Source organism: Orbicella franksi, chromosome 13, assembly GCF_964199315.1.
Source record: "Orbicella franksi chromosome 13, jaOrbFran1.1, whole genome shotgun sequence".
NCBI classification, from domain to species: Eukaryota; Metazoa; Cnidaria; class Anthozoa; order Scleractinia; family Merulinidae; genus Orbicella; species Orbicella franksi.
Window position 1 is genome coordinate 5,254,239 of NC_138157.1, and position 22,368 is coordinate 5,276,606.

The window sequence follows — 22,368 nt, forward strand, 5'->3', positions numbered from 1 at the left end:
TAATGGGGTCCTGTCGGGGCTCAACTGTATGTTTTTTTTTTTTGTTTTTTTTTACATTTCTCGTCAGGGAACCAGTCCAGTCCCTCACCCCAACCCTCCCTCGGCCACTTCACTCTCAGCCAGTTCCTTCTCGGCCCTTTTTTCCTCTCTACCTCCCCCCCCCCCCCCCCCCCCGCTCCGCACTGGCGCGGTGCGGCGAGGATGACCTCTCTCCATCTGCAAAATCTCTATCAACACTACCGCCTGTTAGCGAGACTTTTCAAAGATAATGATTGGAAGCTCTTTTAATACAAAGGAATACCAGACCTCACAACAACACAGACTCTACAAGTGAAAAGGAAATTTATTACGGAGTCACAGTTCAGCTTAGGCTCGTTCTTACTCTTCTCAACACAAACTCGATGGGTTTTTCGGTGAATTATGCCTCAGAAATCACAGCGGGTGATCACTTTTCAAGAACAAGTACTAAACCAAAACATGAACATTTCGCCAGGAAAAAATTAAAATGAAAATGTTTTTAATTTTTGATTTTTTCCCTCTGCTGGTAATACCAAGTTGGGACTCAATCCACTCTACGGACAGACACTGGTTAAGAGATTCTAAAGAACTTTTATATACTATAACAACATAATGATCAGAGCTGCTTGTAAAATTCCAGTGATGTGGCTAACACGTGGTAGATTGTTCTTAATTATTAGCATGGAAGTACTTGTAACCAGCAATGGCGACCACAACTGCGACAGCTGCTGCTGGTAGAAGAATGGAGTTCACCCTGTGGTAAAAAAAAGAAAGAAAATAGACTACATGTCTGAATTACAGTTAATGGTCTCCCCTAAAATCCCTGCACCTTACCAGCCACAGAGAAACAAAAGCACCGGAAAACATATGCTTCTACGCTCAAAGACAAGCTAGTGGTTAATTCGAGCAGCTATCCTAAATTGGTAACAAAATGAAAATAAAATGCCTCGCCAGCCACCGAGATACAGTGGAACACAGCTCAGCTGTTTCTTCAGAAACAAATTATTGCTTGACCAGTTGAGCCAACGATCAACAGAGACTGTCTAAACAACTTGTGCACTGCATCAAAAGCTGGATTACATGTAAAATGAACAAAATGTTCTAGCAACTTGCCCTGGCAAAGTCAGTGCTGCTCACATTTTATTTACAAGGGTAGAAAGATTCCCCACCTAACCATCACTTTGCTTACAATCTGTAAACTTGTTACTGAACACTGCTGTAAGTTCAATCGACAACAAAAAAAATTAGACAACTTTCCTTACGAAGAAATTCAGTGATTACAGTTTTGGAATTTGTTTATATACATGTAGATACAACATTTCAGGTCATGCTATTTAAGGTGATTCTGCTTTGTTGGTTATTGCCTTACACGACTGCTGGTGCTAAGATGCTTCTGTCGTGTTGTTGAAAAATGTTTGGTTTTTCTGTCACTCTCCATAACACAACTTAAGATGTCACTGTCATGCTCTGCTGGTCACACAATCTGTGATTGTCATGCTCTGTCACACGAAACCAGCACAGTGATCACAGGTCACACAATTTCAGGTGATTAGGACTTAACTAATAAATATGTGTATCACAAATTATTTGACATGATCCTACAATGTTACATGTACATCGCAGAATGGTTAACATGGATTCCGCTCAAAGTTCGAGCAGTAAGTGCAAAAGTTATTTACTAAAAATCTACTCATAGCACGGTAACTTTTGGAATACTATTTAAAACAACTCACTTTAGTTCATTTCTCTAAGTGACCCCGCAATTAAATTCTCAAGCATTCTCGAAAAAGTTAATGTCAAACCTCGTAAGAATGCTTAAAACATGTGTTATGGTGTTTTTAACTAACGTGAAACATCTGTTTTAATTGAAATATGGATAATTTCAAGTTCAATTGTCTCTCACGGGGTCAGCTTCAGAGTTAAAGTCTCAGTAAGTTCTTCTTAACTGTTTTCAAAATATTACCACGCCATGAGGTTTTTTTGGTAACTTAATTTTTGCCATTATTGCTCGAAAGTTCTGTGGAAATCATCGTAATATCTTACCAGCTAGATTTGTTTTCAGAATCAGACACAGTTTTCTTTTCTTTAGTCTGAATGAGCAAAGAGAGAGGAAAATGATATTTTATTAGATTTCAATAACCACATGTAACAGAGGAGTAATCCAAATAAACTGGACATTAAAGACATGCACAATCATCACAGCCATGTAGGACGAAACTTACTCTTAGGCAGCTACAAAAATAAACTTTGAAAAATTTCATGCGTAAATGAGATTTGAACAAATGACCTCTGCGATACCAGTGGAGTGCTCTAACAGCCTATTGGGAGCTGGTGACACTGTGGATTCATAATATACTATATGTATACATGGTGAAGATAATTATTACACAAAACTGGATACTGTTATACAGCCAGTAGAGTTCTCTCACAACTGACACATGCTCTCTAAGCTTGTTTCTTTGTCATTTAACAAATGTACATGTACATGTACAGTAGACACATGTACATGTATCATGTATCATGTGTGTGAAATCTAGCTGTATAACACTACCCATTTAGCCCTCCTTATGTTGGTTTGTTTTATACGCAGGACATCATAGAATGATTCAGAATTCAGGTCAAAACAAAGAAATTAAACTAAGATGCTACTTTATTAGTGGTAATAGTTAAAGTTAATACTTCAAAATATCTACAGGAATTCAGTATAATCGAGCTGAAGCTAAATTTGAAATTTGTGTAATGCATACCTTCTCTTGAATCTTATCCTCCTGAAAAATAAATAAAATTGACAAAGTAATCATTGAGTCAATTGTAAGTATATTCTGCACAAGAGTAATCTCCTCTACATGCCTGAAAGTCAATGAAATTTGCCAAAGTGAGTAGGGGAGTGTGGTTTGCTCTTATTGTTCAATGTCACAACTCTGTATGCCATGTATTTGCTACTTGTTCAGGGTTCTCATTAATTGAGGGAGTAGAGGGCTAGTTTCATGGAGTAGATGGCTGACACCATTTCAAGTGCCAAAGGGACAAGCCTTTAAGTTTAGGGAGGTCTGGAGATATACTTCCCTGGAAAATTTTGGAATTGAGAGGCTCTGAAATGCATTCTCTTGAAGATATTTCCTCAAAACAAATTGGAAAAGGTAAAAAATTTGCAAAATCCTACAGCGTAACTAAAAACGTATTCCACACCCTGAGAAAAGGACAGTGAAAGTTCAGTCACATTCCAAAAACCCTGTGTTTTCCCTAAATTACTCTTTAAAACTTACACATGTATTATTTCACAAAATGAAGGCAGCTCAGAAATTGAAGCAGATAGTTTTTTAGCTGGCTGTCGCCACCTGATGAGAACCCTGTTAGTACTAGAACAAGTTACTTAGGATACTTACATCGACAAGTTCTCCTATGAGATAAGAGTCCATTAGTTCTCTGGCATCTGAGGAATGACCAACATCTTCAAAGTTTTCAGTGGCATCCCCACCTATTCACAAATAACAGTATGTTTATGTGAACTACTTACAGTACATGCAGTTTAGGATGTACCATCTCTTGCTATATCTTAAACAAAGGCTGATAATGTGATGAGGGAACTGTTCGCAAGAGTGTTCACAGGTCACTGTGGTCCATGCAGTGCGCACTTGTAAATACTACTGTGGATGAAACATAGTACCAGCCCCCCCCCCCCCCCCTTCTTCCCTATGGGCATTTAACCACTACAGACATCCAGAGGCAGCAACCTGCCATGTTATCTCTTGTCAACAGTTTACAGGTTCCCAAATGGAGAAAGGTAATATCAGAATGAAGTTTATTGGTGAAGACCACAAGAAAAATGCTAGATAAGCAAAAAAAAAAAAAAAAAAAAAAAAAATGCTCACCAGCTTGTTCCAATAATACTTCTTCTCCACCTGGATGCTGAAAAATTATTAATAATAAAATAATATGGTAATGAGTCACTTTGAACATCAGTGAAGTACACTGAGTCAATCTTATGTGAATGTATCGGTACATTATCTACTGCTTCTATAATACCTCCCAATGTTTGGCTGGCATAATGTGTAGTTCAAGAAAATATACATATCTCCCTCACAGAGGGGATGTTTTTCAAAGACCCCTGACCCCTCGGGAAATTCCAACTGAGCTTCATAAATTTCTTTACCTTTACCATTTTTTGGTCTTACGGTGTCCCCCCACCCTCAGGAAGGGGGAGGGGGGGAGGAGAGGAGTATGGAGATTTTACGGAACTGCACAATACAAATAGGAGCAATATCTTATCACCATCTCATTTTAACAGCCAGATTGTTCTAACTTGAACAAAACCTCACTCAGTCATTTTATTATTCTAGACAAATGCCTAAATCCCTTGACAAACCCAGGGTGCATTTCACGTATATCTCATGACAAAGATTTGCCAAAGTTCTACACCCTCTGCCAAGGTTCAATCTCTACATGTAATTCTGTTCTCACAGATTTTCAATCTTCTCTTTTCATTCTAACTAAATTTGAGCCAATGAATTTCAGACTCTAAAAAGCTTGAAACTTTCATGCAAAAATAGTCCCTTGCAGTCATTGATTGTCAAATGATGTGGCCAAATAGAGTACCTGCATACCACCGTACATGAAGTACAAATTTTAGAGCCTTGGTCTTGCTCCAGTAAGCACCAAGAACCACAATAATTGTATGACATAACACCAGACAGTTTTAAAACCCATGCACAAGATCTTCAACATTACCCAGGTAAAATGCACCCTGGTTGTGAAACTGCTGTACTGTAGTTATACCTCTTAAACAAATTAGGTGTTCCAAAGTGAAACTAGGAACAGCAGCATTTCAAATACATGTACACAGGGTTCTCTCGAAAATTTGAAGCAGTCAGAGAAACATTTCAAGCAGCTGGCGACAATCTCTTTCCTTGCTGAGCTGACCTCAAAAAATGTATGTGTATTTTCCCTGAGTAGCCGGTGCGCCCAGGTCGAGTAGATGGCAATTTTCGCCAGTCACCGGAGCTTCTGGAGAACCCTGTGTACAGTGGAACCTTGAATTCACAAGCCTCTGTATCATGCTGTTGCCGACTGGTACAAGTACTCACTAAAAGTCTGTAACATTAGTTCTCTGTACTTATTTAAAACTGAGGTTAAATTTTTCTGTTATCTAATTTTCTTAGTTTCATTTTATCTTGTACATTTTAACTAGTTTTAGAAAACAGTCCTAAGAAAATATGTGCGCTGATTGGTTAAAAGTCGTGTTTCTATAACTCGATAGAAACACAGAACTAGCAGGAGCTGTTGACATATTCATGGCGTGTGCAAAGAGAATTTACACTTTGGTAATCAAAGTTGTTGTCCTTTTTTACATTGCGGTGTTTTCTAAAAGAAATAGAAAACATGTTCAACACTCATGAAAGTTTGGGAGAACTCGAAAAAGCTGTGGAAACACTTGCCTGCAGCTCATGTTCACACAGCATTTCTCATTCTCCCAAACTTCCACTCGTGTTTCTATAACTCGATAGAAACCTGGTACTTGTTTTCTATTTCTTAAATATAGCTTAATACATTTTTTATAGCAGTTATTTTAGCATTTTTACCCTTCATCTTATAGCTTTTATCTAGTTATAGGTTAGTATATTTTATAACTAATTTTAGCTTATTACTCTACATGCATAGTTTTATTTTATTATATGCAGGGTTCCATTGAAAAGCAACCAGGTGAAAATATGGAATCTCTGTTTAAATATTGTTATTGTTATTCTTATTATTGTTGTAAATGGACAATTGCGTTACAATTGCAACAACTTTTCATTAAAAGAAATGTTGCACATTATAACATACCTACATGCTGAAATAGAGGATAACAACTACAGAGACTTTATTTGTTGGATAAGTGTAGCACACCCTTAGACTCAGATCGGAAACTAACTAGGCTTATATTGAAGACTTGTGCTGTTCTAATACACCTGCATTACGCTAACGCCGATTTGAGTTAAGTTAAGTTAATTTGGGATATGACCAAAGTTCACAGAGCCGTTATATAAAGGTTATATTCGTTCCGAAGTCTGTTAAAAGGATCCTTCTTGGGTGAATCTTAATGCATTACAAGAAGTCTATACTTATGTTCCACATTCTTCTCATACCGGTGTAACTAAGGTTGAAGTTCATAATTTCTGCATTACATTTACACGAGCATGCACATGCATACGATATCGCTCGGTACGGTATTACATCACTTCATCAGGACGGCAGTCTTAGCTTGCTGTTCCTGGAATAGAACTTCACTTACCTCATCTAAGAATTTCGTGACATCGAATACTTTGTTATGGATAACTAGCCACGATGATCCCGCCACATTATGCGATTTAACCTCTTCTAAAGTGATCTTTTTCACCTCCTCTGCCATATTGCTATATCAACTGAGAGAAACCGTCTTCTAGAACGTGAAGTCACGCATGCGTGAAGTCTAGTACTCAGACTCTTTTCTGGCATCCTCGTCCCCCAAAGGGGCGTGGCTTCAGTGTTAATTTATTGCTGGTTAACACTGTCATGTCACGCCATTACAAATAAAACTAGTAACCATTTAACCATTCAACAAATTAAGTCAAGAATCTAGGACATAATGGATGATTGATATATTAAAAACTTCACCGATATTTAAATCTGTGCGGGTTTTCATTCGCGTGTTATTCGGAAAAATATTTCACCAAAATTTATGGAGCTTTGTATGGAGGCACCAACATGGCGGCCGTAAAGTAACAGGTTTGCCATTGAAAGGAAAAACTATTACTCTAGAGGTCTGACACATTGAAAGTAATAACTCTTCTAGTGTAAGAACTGTTCAGTTAGCGAAACCTCGAGCGATAACTCCTCTTTTGACCTACCCGAGAGCCTCCTAGCTCGGGCGCCATTTTATGTCACGCAACGCATAAACCTCCCCAGGAACCCTGTCGTTACTTCGTAGATGTCAACTTCAGAGGGATTGGTTATTTTTAATTTTGGAAAACGCTGACGTCACATGGAAACCGGCAATAGCTTAAGTTTCGCGAGATCAAATTTTCTGCGGTAAAAGAGATCTAAGGATTTATCTTCAGTAAACCAAAGCAAGGTAACTGTTTTAAAAGAAATAGATTCCTTGAAAAATCACATTCAGGTCACGGGCAGCTGAAAGTCTTGGTATGTGGTAGCTTCCTATTTCTGGTTAGCGGGGAATACTTGACGCGCGACTCGTGACTTGGCAAAAAAAAAACCTTCCTCGGGAATCGAGCCGTTATGCGCGAATTACTAGTTTTTTTGAGACTTGAGAAGCATGTTCAGCTTATTCTAAGGATCAAGAACCGTGATTCGTGATTCTGGTGAGAAATGTCGTGAAAAACAGAGTTTAGAAACAGCATTTTACTTTAAACGCATGTCTTTTGGAAAGACTGTACAGCTTTGGATTCATTTTTTCTAGCCCACTGGAGCCTATCATCTCTTTTCGGAAACAACCGGAGCCATGAATGACATATCGTGTTTGACTTGACGGAACAGCTCATACTTTGCTGTCACAAAAAGAAATAAATTGCCTTGGTTCTAGACTGCTAGGCTAGGAAAATGCTACGCAAATTAACAGACCAGTGTCGAGTTATTTTCTGTAGTAATATAAAATAAAATAGTTGATTCGTGAAATTGTCAGGCAAACTTAAAAGCGACCCCATGATTGAAGGAAGCGTGATCCGCGCCCCCCCGCCCCCCCCCTCCCCAATAACTTCCCATTTACCACTTTGATCGTTCCAACAACGGTCAAAAACAGGAGAAAATGATCAAGAAGAGAGGCTGGCAATTTCATAACGTAGCTTTTCTGAACACACCTGTTCTCGACCCAGGAGGCAATGTCGCTCACCTGCTAAAAAGATTCGAGGGTTATGGAGACGAGAATAATACGCGCTCGGGTCAGGTTGCCAAGGATTCGATGTTGGAAAGGACCCCCGGAAGAGAGAGTAACGGGGTAATCAACAAGATACGCAGTATTGGGACCAGTTTTTCTATAACTTTATACTATGACTTTCCTCTCGACCCCGGAGCGAGCGGTCCGGGTTCGAGCCCTGGCCGGGGACGTTGTGTTGTGTTCTTGGGCAAGACACTCTACTCTCACGGTGCCTCTCTCCACCCAGGTGTATTAATGGGTAACGGCGTATTTAATTTAATGCTGGGGGTAACCCTGCAATGGACTAGCATCCCATCCAGGGGGGAGTAGAAATACTCCTAGTCACTTCACGCTACTGAAACCGGGATAAGCTCCGGCCCGATGAGCCACTTGGCTCGAATGCAGAATTTCCTCAATTCAAAGTTGCAGGTAAACCACAAAAACAAAATCAAAGAAAAGAAAAAAAAAAAAAAAACTGGGAGGGGAGAGGAACATCTAGCAGTCACCACTTTTTTAAGGGAGAGTGTTGCTGTACATTAACCACCCCGTTTTCTTCGAGGCTTCAATTTTCCAGGCAGGAATTCCCGCACAAGTGGGAAAATTCTGTCATCTTGACTACTCTCAGCCGCCCAAAAAAAGCCCACAAGGAAATCCTCGGCTCGATTTCCGTCGCTCTCTCGGCCTCAGAGGATGAGCGCGGGCTCATTCCCGAAACAGCGATCTGAGGAATCCCGCCGGTTACGTAAACTCTCCATTATAAACTACGTTCTCACCAGGAATCCAGCAATTGCCATGTTAACCAGATCCCAAGTTGGTGGTGGGAACAGGAAACTTGCAGCGGAGATTGACGGGCGACTTAACAATTCAGTAAGAGAAGGACAATTGTGTTTTGGCATGGATAATATTTATTATCTTTTATTTCAAGTCATTCATGATCGTAGTACTAGCAAATTTACATGGTTGACGGTTTAGCTACTGACTGTGAACATTCCTGCTATTTTTCCGCTGAAAAGACTGGCAGTCCAAAACACAAAGCGCAAAAAATAAGGGGACTGTTCGCGATCTATCTTACATTTACAGGACAACAGCTTCCCATCTCTTCCCAGGGCTACAATAGAAAGGTCCCAGTACTGTTCTATTAAGTAAAGCCGATACTAAGTTCTTTTTTTTATGAACCACGAATGTTTCGAGATACCTGAAATAATGCTTGAAGTAGCCTAAACCGAAAGGCACCAAAAATGTAAATTAACTTTACTTTAAAGTTTCAAACGTCCAAACAGCAACCTACGACGTAACTTTTAACTGACAAGAAAGATAAAGTAGTAATAATTTATATTAAGTTTAACTTCGTGTCTCCTACACAAAGGGAGAACAAGGAGAAAGGAAAACAATTTTACAATTCCTTCATTATTATACACAAATGGAACTTAATTATATTCATGTGGCGTATTTTATGTACAATGAGCAGGTACTGTCAGACTAATAGCAGTTATATTCATAGCACTCTAAATACTGACTATACAATGAAGCTATGATCTACAGGTTTCAAAGCGAAATGAACTTTCCTCTAGTTTCATTCATGGTTGAATCTTGAAAAGAGATAGTAATGGTCCAATTTCGAGAAACCAACATGGCCGAATAAAGGACTAAGGAAGCACCTGTGCACAGGCTCTATCTGAATTGAAATATTCGCCAATAACAGTGAGAGAATTGACAACTCTGTGTATTGTTTCACCTTACGCTTTATGTCCTTCATCACTTTTGTAACATTATTGAATAATTTATACTTCACTCAGATCGAGACTAACACTGTGCAGATGAGTCTTTACTCTTTCTGTTCAGCGGTCTCGGTTAACTCGAAGCTGGACTATTTGAAAGGAGAGAACATTGTCAATAGTGGTGAAACGTAACCTGTCAACCTCGCTAAGTTTTTGATTTTTGCTTTTAGTTCAAGGCACTCCAAATTTCTGAGCCAATCAGCCAACCACAAACCGCACGTGCACTAACATGTGCTTCGCAGGCATAAGTGGCTCCCGATTGGCCAAGAAGTGGGGAAATCACAGTCAGATGAACACAGCGGGAAAAAGTATGCGCAGTTTTCTAGCAAAACAACTGCTACCAGATGCATAGATTTATCTAAAACCTTCTTTCGAGCCAAAAATAGACATTTCAAGGTATGCAAACCAAAGAACACCGGAACAGGAAGTGGCATCGAGATATTGCGCTAGGTAAGATTCGTTTCACGTGATAAAGAACGTGGGCGTATTTTATCTGGAGACCAAAGCAGCTGCGGACCTGGGCCTTGTTATACAGGAAAGACACAACAGCTGGCAACAGATCACTCGGAGAAAAAAAATGCTTGTCTGTTATTCACCTGGGGAATTTGTGTAGGAAAGGCCAAGGACTGCCACCACTTTCACTGATACGCTAGGCCACTTGGTAGAACATTCACTATTAAAAAAGCATTATACACTAGGCTTTCACAGAAAGAAATGCACCATTCCACTATCCCTAAAAGTGTTCACTGTTGACAGGGGTTTCAAATTAACTTTCGGTGTATATCACTGGCTGTCGTCTAATTTCAAGTTTCAGCGTGAAATATTTTCTCGTTTTAAAAACCTGGGACACATGGTAAACATTTTTCCCGATTCTTTTTGAAAATGCATTCTGTAATAAATCCGCCCTCATAACGTAGATTTTCGCGGGTATGTAAACGACCAATCACAAGCCACTACATGGATCCCTTGCGTCATGAATTTGTTTCTTTGATTCTTTTTTTTTTTTTTTGAGGAGGGGGCGGGGGGGGGGGGCGGAGGTTTATTCTGACTTCTCAGGCGTGAGGATAAATAAAGCACGAGAAGAGAGAAGTTTTAGAGGCTCAGGTTTTGCAAAATCTCTCAAAGGAAGTATGGACACACTAGACTTCCACTACAGAGCCGTTGTTTTAAAAAGAATAATAAACTAATTATAAACTTTTGAAACCCCTGTTGCTCGAAGGCCCTAGATTATAATTATATTCGTTCTGGTGTTCCTGAGAATACTCCGCAATGATCGGCTGATTCTATGTTTTAACACAAATTAACACAACAATACGGTTTACCACTTGTTATATTTGCAATGATCCTTCTACCGGCATGAAAAAACGTTTAATTTGCAACAGAACCAAGTCGATTCTCTCAGAAAATATCCAACTTACACAGTTATTTTTTTCCTCTGACGCTATATTACATAAACGTCTCTCATTTTAGATTAACTGTGAGTCTCTCTCCTTTTTCCCAACGTAGTTCAACAAAACAAGCCTTCGAACTTTAAAATTAGCAACATAAACACGCTTCTCCCACGAAATAATTTACCCGCTGACGACAAACACAAATTGCAGATTTTTTTAGGCCACGGAACTAATCAGAATTATTCCACGTTGAACGCCACGGTGGCATGGTCGCAGGCGCAAAGTTTTAGACGAGGAACTGGACCCGAGTGGGTCGCTACCAGTGTGTCTACTCATTCCCAACCCCCTACTGTACCACAAACAGGAAACATCACACGACTTATTAACTGAAGAGGGAAATGGAATGATATAACCCTTAATGAAATAAAGAATGGCGTTCACACCAAACAGCATTTGTATCTACAACGTGCCACAACAGCACAAATATATAGATCTCTGTACAATACAACTATTTGCGTTAATTCTCTCGTTTCTGCTGAGCTCCGAACAAATAATAATAATTTTAGAACCTACTCTACAAAACTGTTGACCGCAAAGCAACAAAATCAACTGTAAGAATATATTACACGACTCTGTGCTAGTGTTAGTTTCCAGCCTCTCCAAGGATACGGACGAGCTACCAAGACGACGTCAGTGGACCCTGGTAACTAATGTGAACAGACCAGGGTCTCAATGATTGCGTGACGTGTCACAGATGCATCTACTGTTTCTTGTCATAAGGCACGTAGGCGATAAACTTAGCAGAATTCACAAGTCAAACATCCGTGTACCTCACATCAAATTCCTCTAGTCTCGGTAATTTCTTAAGAACAGAAAACAACAAAAACATTATTACTTTTGACACTGAATCAACCACCGATCTTACTTAACCCTAACCCTAAACTCTAAACTGAAATAACAAAACCGTGTAATGTGTTGCAAGGGAGGGAGGTCGCGTGAACCTAACGATTTGTTTCGTTACCTGATTGGTTGAAAAAATATTCGTTCTGATTAGTTGAAAAAAAAGTCCGGGTGCTTTTTCCAACCAATCAAAACGTTGAGCAGTGGCAATCGAAAAAAAAAAACGACTCTAATGTCAATAATAGACCACTCACCTTGAGTTTTTCGTATGTTGTCGGTGAGAGTCTGGTGCTGTTGAGGTTCAAGTTGCGGAGACTGGACATGATTACCAAGGATGACAGACCATCGTCCGTCACGGGCGTCTCACAGAGATTCAGGGACTCTAAGTTGTGGAGCTGCTCAGCGACCATGTGAAGACCTCTGTCGCCAAACTGAAAAAAAAAAAAAAAGTTAACAATTTAGTGTACATTTCCCCACTCCATATGAAACCCAATAATAATCAACGGAACTCACCAAGGAGAGGGCAGAGGTAAAGACTACTCACAAGCCAGGTGATCAATGTCGCCGGAGCATATCTCGGTTCTTAAAACGTTGGTGACTAAGAGTTTTGTTACTCGCTCCCCTGGATGGAAGTCCATAGCAGGGCCCTCCCCGGTTAACCTAACAATCTGCTGCTTTTACGTGAAGACATTGTAAGGGAGTTTTAAGTGTTTTACCCAAGAGCCCATCATAATGTCTGCAACCAAACCTTATACACTAACCATAAGGTCAGCACAAACCGATTGCATAAATCGAGCCAAATTTGAACAACAGTACATTACAAAATCTTGCCCGCGTGCTTCTGATTCCAGACAACGGATTATTTTACCCTATAATGGTATTGTCATTCGAATTCGGCGCCACTTATGGAATCGATTTAAGGCATAGCCTTCGTAATGGGTTCCACTCAACTGACCTGTGTTGACCAGAGATTTAAGTGCAGCAGGGCTGGCAGCTGAACCAAGTATTCAGCACACGCACTTGTCACGTGCGTGAAAGCAAGGTTAAGGCTTTGAAGATTCCCAAATGAGCCAGACTTGAGCAGTCGAGCCAGATCGTCATCCTGTAGAAGTGCAAAAACATTGCGTTAAAATACACGCCAGGAGAATACATGTATATTACAGTGAAAGCATAGCACAACGACTTGAGGATAGATGACTCTATTTCAGCAGCATGCCTTCCCTTTCACTGGAATAAAACTTTATGTCATTTTGGTAAGGCTGTCAACATTTGACGTTCGTATTTATAATACAAGTATAAATAATTAAGCAAAAGTATAAACTACTGCTCTTACATCCTGCATAGCAGGCATAAACGGAGAAAGAAGGGTTGTTGGTGGTGTTCCTGCTATTATTCAATAAAATCTTTTCAGTTGCTTATCGCCAGTTATCGTTGCCGTTGGTTAAGCTTATGTTAATAACTTACCGTTGATTTTGTTGGTAGAGTCAGGACTGTTGGTCCACCCTTCTCCTGCTGCAAAAAGAAAAAAAAAACCACTATTTTTTGGCATCCAAGCGTTTTTACAGTTAATCAAACACAAAATAGGAACGGCACTGTGAAAAGAACTTTATATAGTAATAAGTTACTTACCATTTGTCTGAACTTGGCTTTCCTAATATATAAAGAACAATAAGTTAGGTTTTGATCCCAAGTAAATCAGTGACTATTTGCACGCGTTTTAGACTTACTTCTGACAGAGAGCTTCATAACACATTTTTCCTTCCTCCGTGCTCTCTAATGTCGATATAATCTGCAATTTTTCATTCTCGTCTTGTAGGACCTCAACTTCTAACATAAACGACAGCGTCTGTGGAAAACGATTGAGAATCAAGACTGGGGTTTCGTCCACAGACTTAATGGTAAGAACACCTTGTATAGCATGATAAACACTACCACATGAAAGTACTACTCAATAGCTTTCACTTGAATGGTCACACACTAGGGTTATATACACAGACTCAAAAGCTAGAACCACCTTAAACAGTACGATAAACAGTACCACATCAGTCAAAGCACTGGCTCGGGTTGTTCGAAAGGTAGATAACACTATCAACCAAATAAATCCCTATCCAGTGGATAGCGTGGTTTGTTTTGTTAACACTTATCCATTGGATAGTGATTTATCCGGTGGATAGCGTTATCCAGCCTTCGAACAACTGGGGCCAGCTCAATAGCTTTCATTTTAATGGCCACAAACTAAGGTTTCATCCTCTGGCTCAAGGACTACATAAAGTAATTGACTCGAGCTATGAACCTGGGATTAAAGGGGAAAGAAGAAAGAAAAAAGAAACTTGAAACACAGTATCCCAAGACCTGATTCCACTCTTACCAGCTGAATTTATACTCTATAAATAATTGCACTTACCTGAATAAAACTGCTGTCACCCCTTAACGCAAGAAGCATGAAAGGCCCAAGCATGGATTCTTTGAGGTCCAAAAGAGTCTTTTTCCTTCTCCCACAACAATTTAACAACCGTGACATCTGAAATTCAATAGGTAGAGCAGTGTAAGCTTTCAGCATCAGTTGACCACGAACAAGTCCACCGACTAAGTAAACACCTCTGGAAAATTACCTGGAGTTTTGGAGGGGTGGGGGGTGGGGACATGAAGTGACTTGAGCATTGCAACTCCCCCTAAATTAGCTCGAATCTCAAAGGTCACTCAGTTTCACTGGGAATTGACAGCGTGCAAACTGGGACCATCTGAGAATCTGGCTACCCATGAACTGGAGGCTAGACAATCACAGACTACCTAACGTTCATAACTTTTTTCAGATTGCCCTACAAGTAGATGGTAACAGTTCACTGGCTGGAGAGGGGCAGTGTGAGAGTAAAGTGTCTTGCTCAAGAACACATCAGGACCCTGCCAAGCCTTCTGAGAGTAAGATTACAGTCGTAAAAGCCAAAGACCTTACCACATGAGAGAAAAAGTGTCCTTCATCAAAACAGGAGACTCCTCCAGGGCAGATGATGTCAATCCAGCCATCTTTACCTTTTCTGACAGGAAGGATCGACTGATGTACCTATAACACCAAAGAAAACAGACTCAGTGTATTGACTTCTAGCTAATTGTTCATTCTCAATACAAGTCAGTTGAATTTGGCAGGAACATAACGAGGTACAGTTGAGAATCAGTCACTGGGAATGGACATGTCTTTACCTCACACCGCTGATCCTCAGCAAATGCTTTTATCACTGCGCTGATGTACCTGATGATAAAAAGAAAATCACTTGCATCACAACCTGTATACTTGTTATGACATTTGCAATAACCCCTTTGCATGCAAAAGAAACTAAAACAGTTTATAACCTGTCCTTAGTCTATATTGCTGGCAGTTTTACTTTGGACTCATAAGTACAAGAAAGAGAAATGAGTGACAGACCCACATATACAATGGGGACTTTTCTCATGGTTTGGCACCACTTATTTCTTTCTTGCATCAGTGAATGCCTGAACAAAGAAACGGCGTGCGTGGTAACCTGTACTCATGATCAGTAAAGCAATACAGTGTATGCATTGCTTTCTGATGTGAACCAATGCAAAAGGCATTAGAGACCTGACAAGTTTAAGCACTTACAGCACAAATGTCTCGTTCTTCAGGGCTCTGCAAGAGATGAATTTCAACAAGGGTAAGTACTAAAAACTATAACAATACTTTTAACTACAGTAAATTCCAGGCTTTCGTTTTCAGGTTCACCCAATTAACAGTAAAGTTCCCAAGCAAAAGCTGTTTGGCAATAGTACAACTATTTTCTTTTTTTCTCTAGGCATTGCCCTGCTCAAAAGATAATTCTCATTTTTTTCTTTCACATGTACAACAACAATTTTCTCATTACTTACTCTTTGGGGAAAGGAATTGGTTGAAGTAATGTTGACAGGTTCGGTCTCCAGTCTTCAAACTGGGCACTGAAATTGAGTTTCATACCAAAAGTTGTCATTATTATTATTATTATCATCAATATTGTCAAGCAGAAACTTGATGGGAAAGAAGGGAACATCAATTGGTGGTTACTTTCTTCATGAACATGTACCAATAAATTCTTGGAACTTTAGCAGTAACACAAATAGAAAAGGATATAGGAACAAGTAAGGACAATGGGTATTTTGAGTTCTAGGGGCGTGCAAGAGTTCAGTCATCCTCAGAGACCCAGGGGCAGTTAGATGGGGTGGGAGGAAATAAATCAGGCAAAAATTGAAGTGACAAAGGTTTACAAGTAAGGATTTTCCCGCCTTACTTGTAAACCTGGGACACTTCAATTTTTGCCCAATTTATTTCCTCCTGCCCCAACTAACTGCCCCTGGGTCTCTGAGGATGAAGTTCAATCAGTAAACACAATATACTTACATAGTATCCATCACTGTCATGAAGCAGAGCAAGAATTTTGTGTTGATTTCTTCATATTTGACAAGCCTGTAAATGAAATGAGAAACAAAAAAAGGTTCAAATCACATACTGCCTACACGTTCAGTTGGAGTGGGTGCATTAGGTACAAAATAACTGCTGCTAGACAAACATCCATCAAGCATAACAACGAAGCCTATAACTTGGCCAGTTGTGTTAATAAAAATTGATATAATTAATATACATTTGTACACAGAGCAGGATCATTTTTGAAGTATTCATTTCAAATTGAGTTTACTACAGAGGTGTTTTGTCCTTCACATTTGAACTGGAAACTGTAACTTAAAATTGGCAGTCAAAAGCTACATTCACTTGAAAAAGACAATTAAAGCCTTAAAAAGCTTTTCATCTTAGATTAGTGACAACCAACCACTCAAGGAGTGGTGGTTTGTTAAAACAATACTGTAGCTACAAAAGATGTGATAAAACCTCAACAGCAGAGCTTCTCTTTGAGATCAAAACATAAAACAAATAACACAAAACTAAAACATGAAACTTACAATTTGTCACTTTGGTCGAATGTGGAGTATACAGCAGAAAGAACAACAGCAACTAGATTTGGAAGGACTCTAGGATGTGGACAAGCAGCACCAGGACTGTGAACACTGGCAGTGAATAAATACCATTTATTATTAGTACATTATTTCACTTGCAAATGATAATCATTGGGAGATTCTTGAGTTAGGTACCGGGATACTCTTTGGGGTATCCATGGTAGAAGGCTTTCCTTGGGGGGTTTATACATGAATCTGTTTCCATTTCAGTATTTTGCTGTTGTTACGAAGATCGCCTTTTTCAAGGACATCTAAGGGCCAGGCCTATCTAAGAATTGGAACTCTTTCTACAAAAGAAACCAAACAGGAAGGAAAGACTTTGACTAGGGAGTACAAACTGCTCACCTCTCAACAAATTCTCTGACAACATCAGCATCTTCATCTTTACAGAACAATGTATAAATATAATCTTGAACGAACATTCTGAGGTGTGGATATTTTCCAAAATCCTAAAAAGGACAGTCACATGTTTTTGATCAGCAATTCACCAGTAATTAACAAAGATAACATTGTCAGTTTGTAAGAACTAAAATGTTAAAGAAAAACAAAGATATCACCATCCTGTAGCAAACAGACCCTTGAGCACAAAGAAAGAGGAATGGCCAGTTTTACAAGACCAGCTTAAAGGGGCTCAGTCACCGTATTTTGAGTTATTTTGGCCACATACAAAATTGCCTTTAAATGGTAGGAAACCTGAAAATAACAGTTTAATAAGATAGAAAAACACCAAAGAGATAATGATAAACCATAAAGTAACAAGAATGGCTAAGGGTGGAGAAGATTAACACAGATTACAAACGATGAATTTGAAAAATTGAGGCTGAACTTGTCAATATGTGCAAACTGTTACTGAGCCCCTTTAAGCTGGTAAAAAAAAACAAAAAACGGAAAGAGCTCTGCAGAGGCCCACACACATGTATGGACAATAATTATGTTCAACAAGCATCCTATTAAAGTGTCAAATGTTCTACCTACAGTATTTTCATGACATTACATGTACCCTGTGACAGTTTTCCAGTCCAAGCAACAGCTATAAAATAAAGTATGCTGCACTGCAATATTTTTAGTCCTTGGTAATTAAATGTCATCACAACCCTGTGCTAGCAATTTCTCTAAGTGACAATCCTGCTCATGTCAGCAAAAACCTACTACACTACTTCAAGCATATACAGGAGATAATTCTCACCATGTTGTGTTTAAGAATTCTGTGTACAGCAGGTAGGAAGACATCTAATACTTCATTATTATAAAGTTGGCCTTTGCAGTGCTGAAGTAAAACAAATAACAAACTAAAGTGAATCACTAATACAAAATTTCTGGAAAGATTTACTTATTTTCTTCACATATAAATACCTGTAAAAATAAAATAAATCACTTTATGTAAGTGTTGAAGTGTTTAGCACAGTCTATGATACTGTTTATACAAGAAAATATATCATTGCTTGGCTATAGCTACACATGTATATGAGTGATGGAAATCAAATTGAAGATGGATAACAAAAAAGCATTGATGGTAAACAAATACAATGTAGATGGAGAAGATGGAAGTCACAGTTTTCTGTTACTTTTAGATGTGATCCACACTGGAGGCATAGATCCTTTAAGAATGGTCAGCTGAACCGAAAAAAAAAAAAAAAAAACCTACCTTGCTAAAGAAAGCACACACTTCTGGGGAGGGCTGAACATATTCCAGAACAGGTGCAAGTGTCTTAAAGTAAGATACAGAAAAGAAAGAAATCAATGACAAGTGAACATGAAGCCTCTACAGACTGGTCTAATTCAAAACATGCCATGGTATACTAAACATCTTTACCAGAATACCCAGGGTGAATTTCTGCTATCAGCAACTGTTTGAGCTTGTTATGCAGCACCCTGTCCCCCAGCAAACTGGATATTAACAACGGCTGCACGTTAAAAGACTAACTGGCATCCATACTCACCACTATAATGTTTTCTTGTTCCTCGTCAGAAAATGAGATAAAATGCTGCAATAAAAACACATTTATTTAACCTCAGTTAAAAATTAAATTTTGTCATGTTCCATCCTTTTTTCCAGAAATGAACAATATACCAGTCACTCACAGACTATTTAAGTACAACCTGCATTTACTGTTGATCACTCTAACATACAGTACAGTGGAAGCACCAATCGTGAACCAAAATAATAATTTTTTTCAGCTGCAAGAGTGACATGTACTTACATGTGCAAGAATATCTGAGACCATCTCCAAAGGAACTGTGAATATTACATCATCTTGTATTGGTGTTGTTAGTGAGAAGAGAACCAGTTCCTGTTAATGAAACATGTGACAAACCAATTTAGTTACACTGCACCAATAAGGAGATGCAACAACCATGCACTGAGTGATTGATTGACTGACTGACTGACTGACTGACTGACTGACTGACTGACTGACTGACTGACTGACTGACTGACTGACTGACTGATTGATAGCATCTGCCTGAGCAAAGGGATTTCAATTCATGCCTCCCTCCCCCAACCCCAACCCAAAGTTATCCAGAAAATTTGACCTGACAAATTTCACATCAGCAATACAGTGCAAAGCCATACAAAGATACAGTGTTTCTTGTTGGCTGTTGCTCAGATGCAATTTCAAAACCATCAAAGACCAAACACAGACAATCTTCTATATGTACACAGATCTGGCCCCGCAAGGCTACAGTATGTACCGTAAGTATGGATTCTTCACATCCAGAGCTTAAACATTTTCCTCTCAGTTTATGAATTACAAATGTATCATGGCACAAAGATTAATAGTCTGATCCTGCTAAGGCTAAGCAGTTGGTAATGTAGTTTCTTGCTGATAACAAACGATTTCAGTGCATACCCTGAGTTCCTTTGTTAGGCCTTCAGGATCACTGGATTTTGATATAAGTCTTTTGTATCTTAACAGGTTAACCTGCAAATACAAGAAGAATGTATCACACATTTCAGTTGTTAAATTATTACACTGCACACTTTTGAATCATGCTGGAACATTTGGTTAGAGCATTTGACAAGTGTACAGAAAGTCATGGCATTGATTCCCATTGGGGAATGAGAATTTTTTTGTTGTTCTAGATGCTTGTGACAACAGAATTTATATCTTTCTCATAACTAAATAAATGCATTATTATAATGTAAATTAATATTTTAAACAAAATATACATTGTTTGCCAGTCTGTTGTAAATGACAATAAGTTCTTCAAAATAAAACAGACATCATACCTTCCATTTTAATGAGTGAAGCCATTGATCTCTCAAATATGCATTGGATGCCTAAATGGGAAAACATAATTCAGCTTGACATGACAGACTGTTCCTGTTTGGCCAAAATACTTTGAGAATATACTGCTAACAGACATAAATACATGTACAATAGTTCATAAAGCTGTTTCAACACAGTTGTTCCACAAAAGAATATTAAATATAATAAATATCAATTTTTTTTTTTTTAATGTACAATTGGGATAATGGGCAGTAACAGTTTGGTATTGCTTGGGTTCTCATTGTTTCTACAAGCAAGGAAGGGGAAAGCATCTATACATGTGTTTGTGAGCACTGTTTCCTTCCATTACACTAAAACATGGTCCTTGAGCTTCAGTCAAACAACTATGAACCACCATTGTCCCTAACACCTTTTGACATTGTCATGCACACACTTCTTATACTATTGTTGGACAACCTCACTCGAAACAGCTGTACTCTGTCTAGGTAATACACCAACATGTATGAACAACACAATAACTGCTGAGTATTGCTATATATACACATGAACATAATTTATTTTAAGTTATCTTACAAATATTATTGGTAAACTTATTGATGTTGCCATGAACATGACAAAATGAACAGCACTATTTTGTGTCCTAATTATTCAGCCACATGCTACCAGTTGGTTATGAACTTGTATGCATGCAACCTTCAATTTATGTAGTCAGTTCTGTACTTGTAAATAATACCAGTGTCCCCACATTGTTTAGCAGTGCAACATTCCCTATTTCATGATTCTTGTTTCAATTTGGCATGCCAATCGACAAATCAAAATACAAAAGAGGAGAACTAAATACTGTTAATTCCCACAAAGAATATAGCACAACAAGTGTATTCACCTTTAGTAATACTGATCCATCTGGAACTGTCACCCTAATGCAAAAGTGTTGACCTGTATCCCATCTGTTTACAGTATATGCATCCAGTATTTCTTGATACGATAATGGACATTCCATAAACCCTACACACTAGATACATGAAGAAAATAAACTATTACTTTTGAAACTGTCAAGAATATTAAGCACTTGATGACTGGGCCCAAGAGAAACAGTGAGTTTTGTTTTCCCAAGACCCTCAATGTTCCCCTCCGCTTCACCTCGGGGAACACTGAGGTCAAGGGGAAACAAAACTCACTGTTTCTCGCGGGACCAGTCATTAAGTGTTTTGTTATACCTCCCAACTCAAAAAATAGAAAAAAAATGAGAGGAAATCGTTTGCTTGCCTCTGGCTGGCTCACAAATTTGCAGCAGTTTTAAGGAGCATGACCTCAACACATGTGAGTCGAAAGTTCAAGTTGTTGTCTCCCTAGGGAGTTTAGCCTGCGTAGCAAGCCTTCCAGTACAGAGAGCTTTTCCACATTCTGGCCATGTGTAAATTGGAGCGAGAGCAAAAAAATCAACAAAGCAGGGGATGGTGAGGCATGGGAGGGAACACTTGCCTGCAAACCCCTCGATATTGAAAAACCCGTTTGCCCACGAATGGGGCTCCTGATTCGCGCAGTGTGACCATCTTGATTGACAAGTGTATCAAATTTGCTTGCTGATTCCAGGAATAACTCAAGTGTGACTTGCACAATGCCGTGGGGGAAGGTTCGTGAAATTGTGCTAGCCCCAGCAAAGATTTATTAGACTTGAGGTGAATGGTATTCGAATTTACTCAGAAGACATTATCTTCTAGGGGGTTAAGACTTGTTACCTGTGTTACCTGCTGGATTCAGCGAAAGCTTTTAAAATCTTCCAGCTGCTGTTTTAATTATTGATCGTGCGCAAAGATCAAACAGGAACCAGGGAAGTAGAGCCAATCTTTGATGGTCTTATTTGCCAACCTCGCTTCTAAGCTTTTCTGATTGCGAGTCGTTTTTCGTGTCCAGATAACGTGAGACCGAATTTTAGAACCCAGCAACTGGTTGTTGTTTTCCCTGCAAAAGCAAATTTACTCGCGCTGACAATTTTCAAACAAAGGCTTCTGATTTCCTGTTGGTTCTTTGATACAACAGTTAACTATTTTTCTAGCAGCATGAGAATTAAATGACCGTCAAGCTAATGAACGGTTAGAGTTAAACCACAGAAAAAGCTGATCTTAAGCTGAACATTTGACTTATTACTGCCCTCCAAACGGGTATGT

The 22,368-nt window shown here is 39.0% G+C and overlaps 2 protein-coding genes across 4 annotated transcripts in view; both read right to left on the reverse strand.

Annotated features, from left to right (window-relative positions):
- Window positions 1-323: 323 nt before the first annotated feature.
- Window positions 324-6,452, reverse strand: LOC145465638 (cytochrome b5-like). The gene is made up of 6 exons (XM_081449415.1): window positions 6,290-6,452; window positions 3,891-3,927; window positions 3,405-3,496; window positions 2,766-2,786; window positions 2,062-2,108; window positions 324-772 (listed from the first exon to the last, which is right to left on the reverse strand). Exons 1-6 carry the CDS (start codon window positions 6,404-6,406, stop codon window positions 688-690), a joined length of 399 nt encoding a protein of 132 aa, XP_081305541.1. The 5' UTR covers window positions 6,407-6,452; the 3' UTR covers window positions 324-687.
- A 4,256-nt stretch (window positions 6,453-10,708) lies between these two features.
- The window catches only part of LOC145466337 (C-Maf-inducing protein-like), a 39,669-nt gene continuing 28,009 nt past the window's right edge, over window positions 10,709-22,368 (reverse strand). For all 3 annotated transcript variants that reach the window (XM_081450047.1, XM_081450048.1, XM_081450049.1), the window contains exons 3-23: window positions 21,084-21,212; window positions 20,200-20,250; window positions 19,820-19,891; window positions 19,172-19,261; window positions 18,911-18,955; window positions 18,616-18,678; window positions 18,157-18,237; window positions 17,316-17,419; window positions 16,917-17,021; window positions 16,360-16,425; window positions 15,855-15,920; window positions 15,592-15,618; window positions 15,174-15,222; window positions 14,929-15,036; window positions 14,380-14,496; window positions 13,703-13,821; window positions 13,605-13,626; window positions 13,440-13,487; window positions 12,931-13,077; window positions 12,230-12,406; window positions 10,709-11,937 (exon numbers count right to left, since the gene is read on the reverse strand). In XM_081450047.1, the coding sequence (XP_081306173.1) occupies window positions 11,890-11,937; window positions 12,230-12,406; window positions 12,931-13,077; window positions 13,440-13,487; window positions 13,605-13,626; window positions 13,703-13,821; window positions 14,380-14,496; window positions 14,929-15,036; window positions 15,174-15,222; window positions 15,592-15,618; window positions 15,855-15,920; window positions 16,360-16,425; window positions 16,917-17,021; window positions 17,316-17,419; window positions 18,157-18,237; window positions 18,616-18,678; window positions 18,911-18,955; window positions 19,172-19,261; window positions 19,820-19,891; window positions 20,200-20,250; window positions 21,084-21,212 (1,734 nt within the window). In that variant the 3' untranslated portion in view covers window positions 10,709-11,889. The remainder of the gene's footprint in view (window positions 11,938-12,229; window positions 12,407-12,930; window positions 13,078-13,439; window positions 13,488-13,604; window positions 13,627-13,702; window positions 13,822-14,379; window positions 14,497-14,928; window positions 15,037-15,173; window positions 15,223-15,591; window positions 15,619-15,854; window positions 15,921-16,359; window positions 16,426-16,916; window positions 17,022-17,315; window positions 17,420-18,156; window positions 18,238-18,615; window positions 18,679-18,910; window positions 18,956-19,171; window positions 19,262-19,819; window positions 19,892-20,199; window positions 20,251-21,083; window positions 21,213-22,368) is intronic.

Excerpts from the sequence above, each read along its gene's own strand:
- LOC145465638 (XM_081449415.1), bottom strand. The coding sequence starts at position 6,406 with ATGGCAGAGGAGGTGAAAAAGATCACTTTAGAAGAGGTTAAATCGCAT. Across the intron at positions 2,787-3,404 it reads TCATAGGAGAACTTGTCGAT|GAGGATAAGATTCAAGAGAA; the intron begins GTAAGTATCCTA and ends TTTATTTTTCAG. Across the intron at positions 773-2,061 it reads TCTGAAAACAAATCTAGCTG|GGTGAACTCCATTCTTCTAC; the intron begins GTAAGATATTAC and ends TTTTTACCACAG.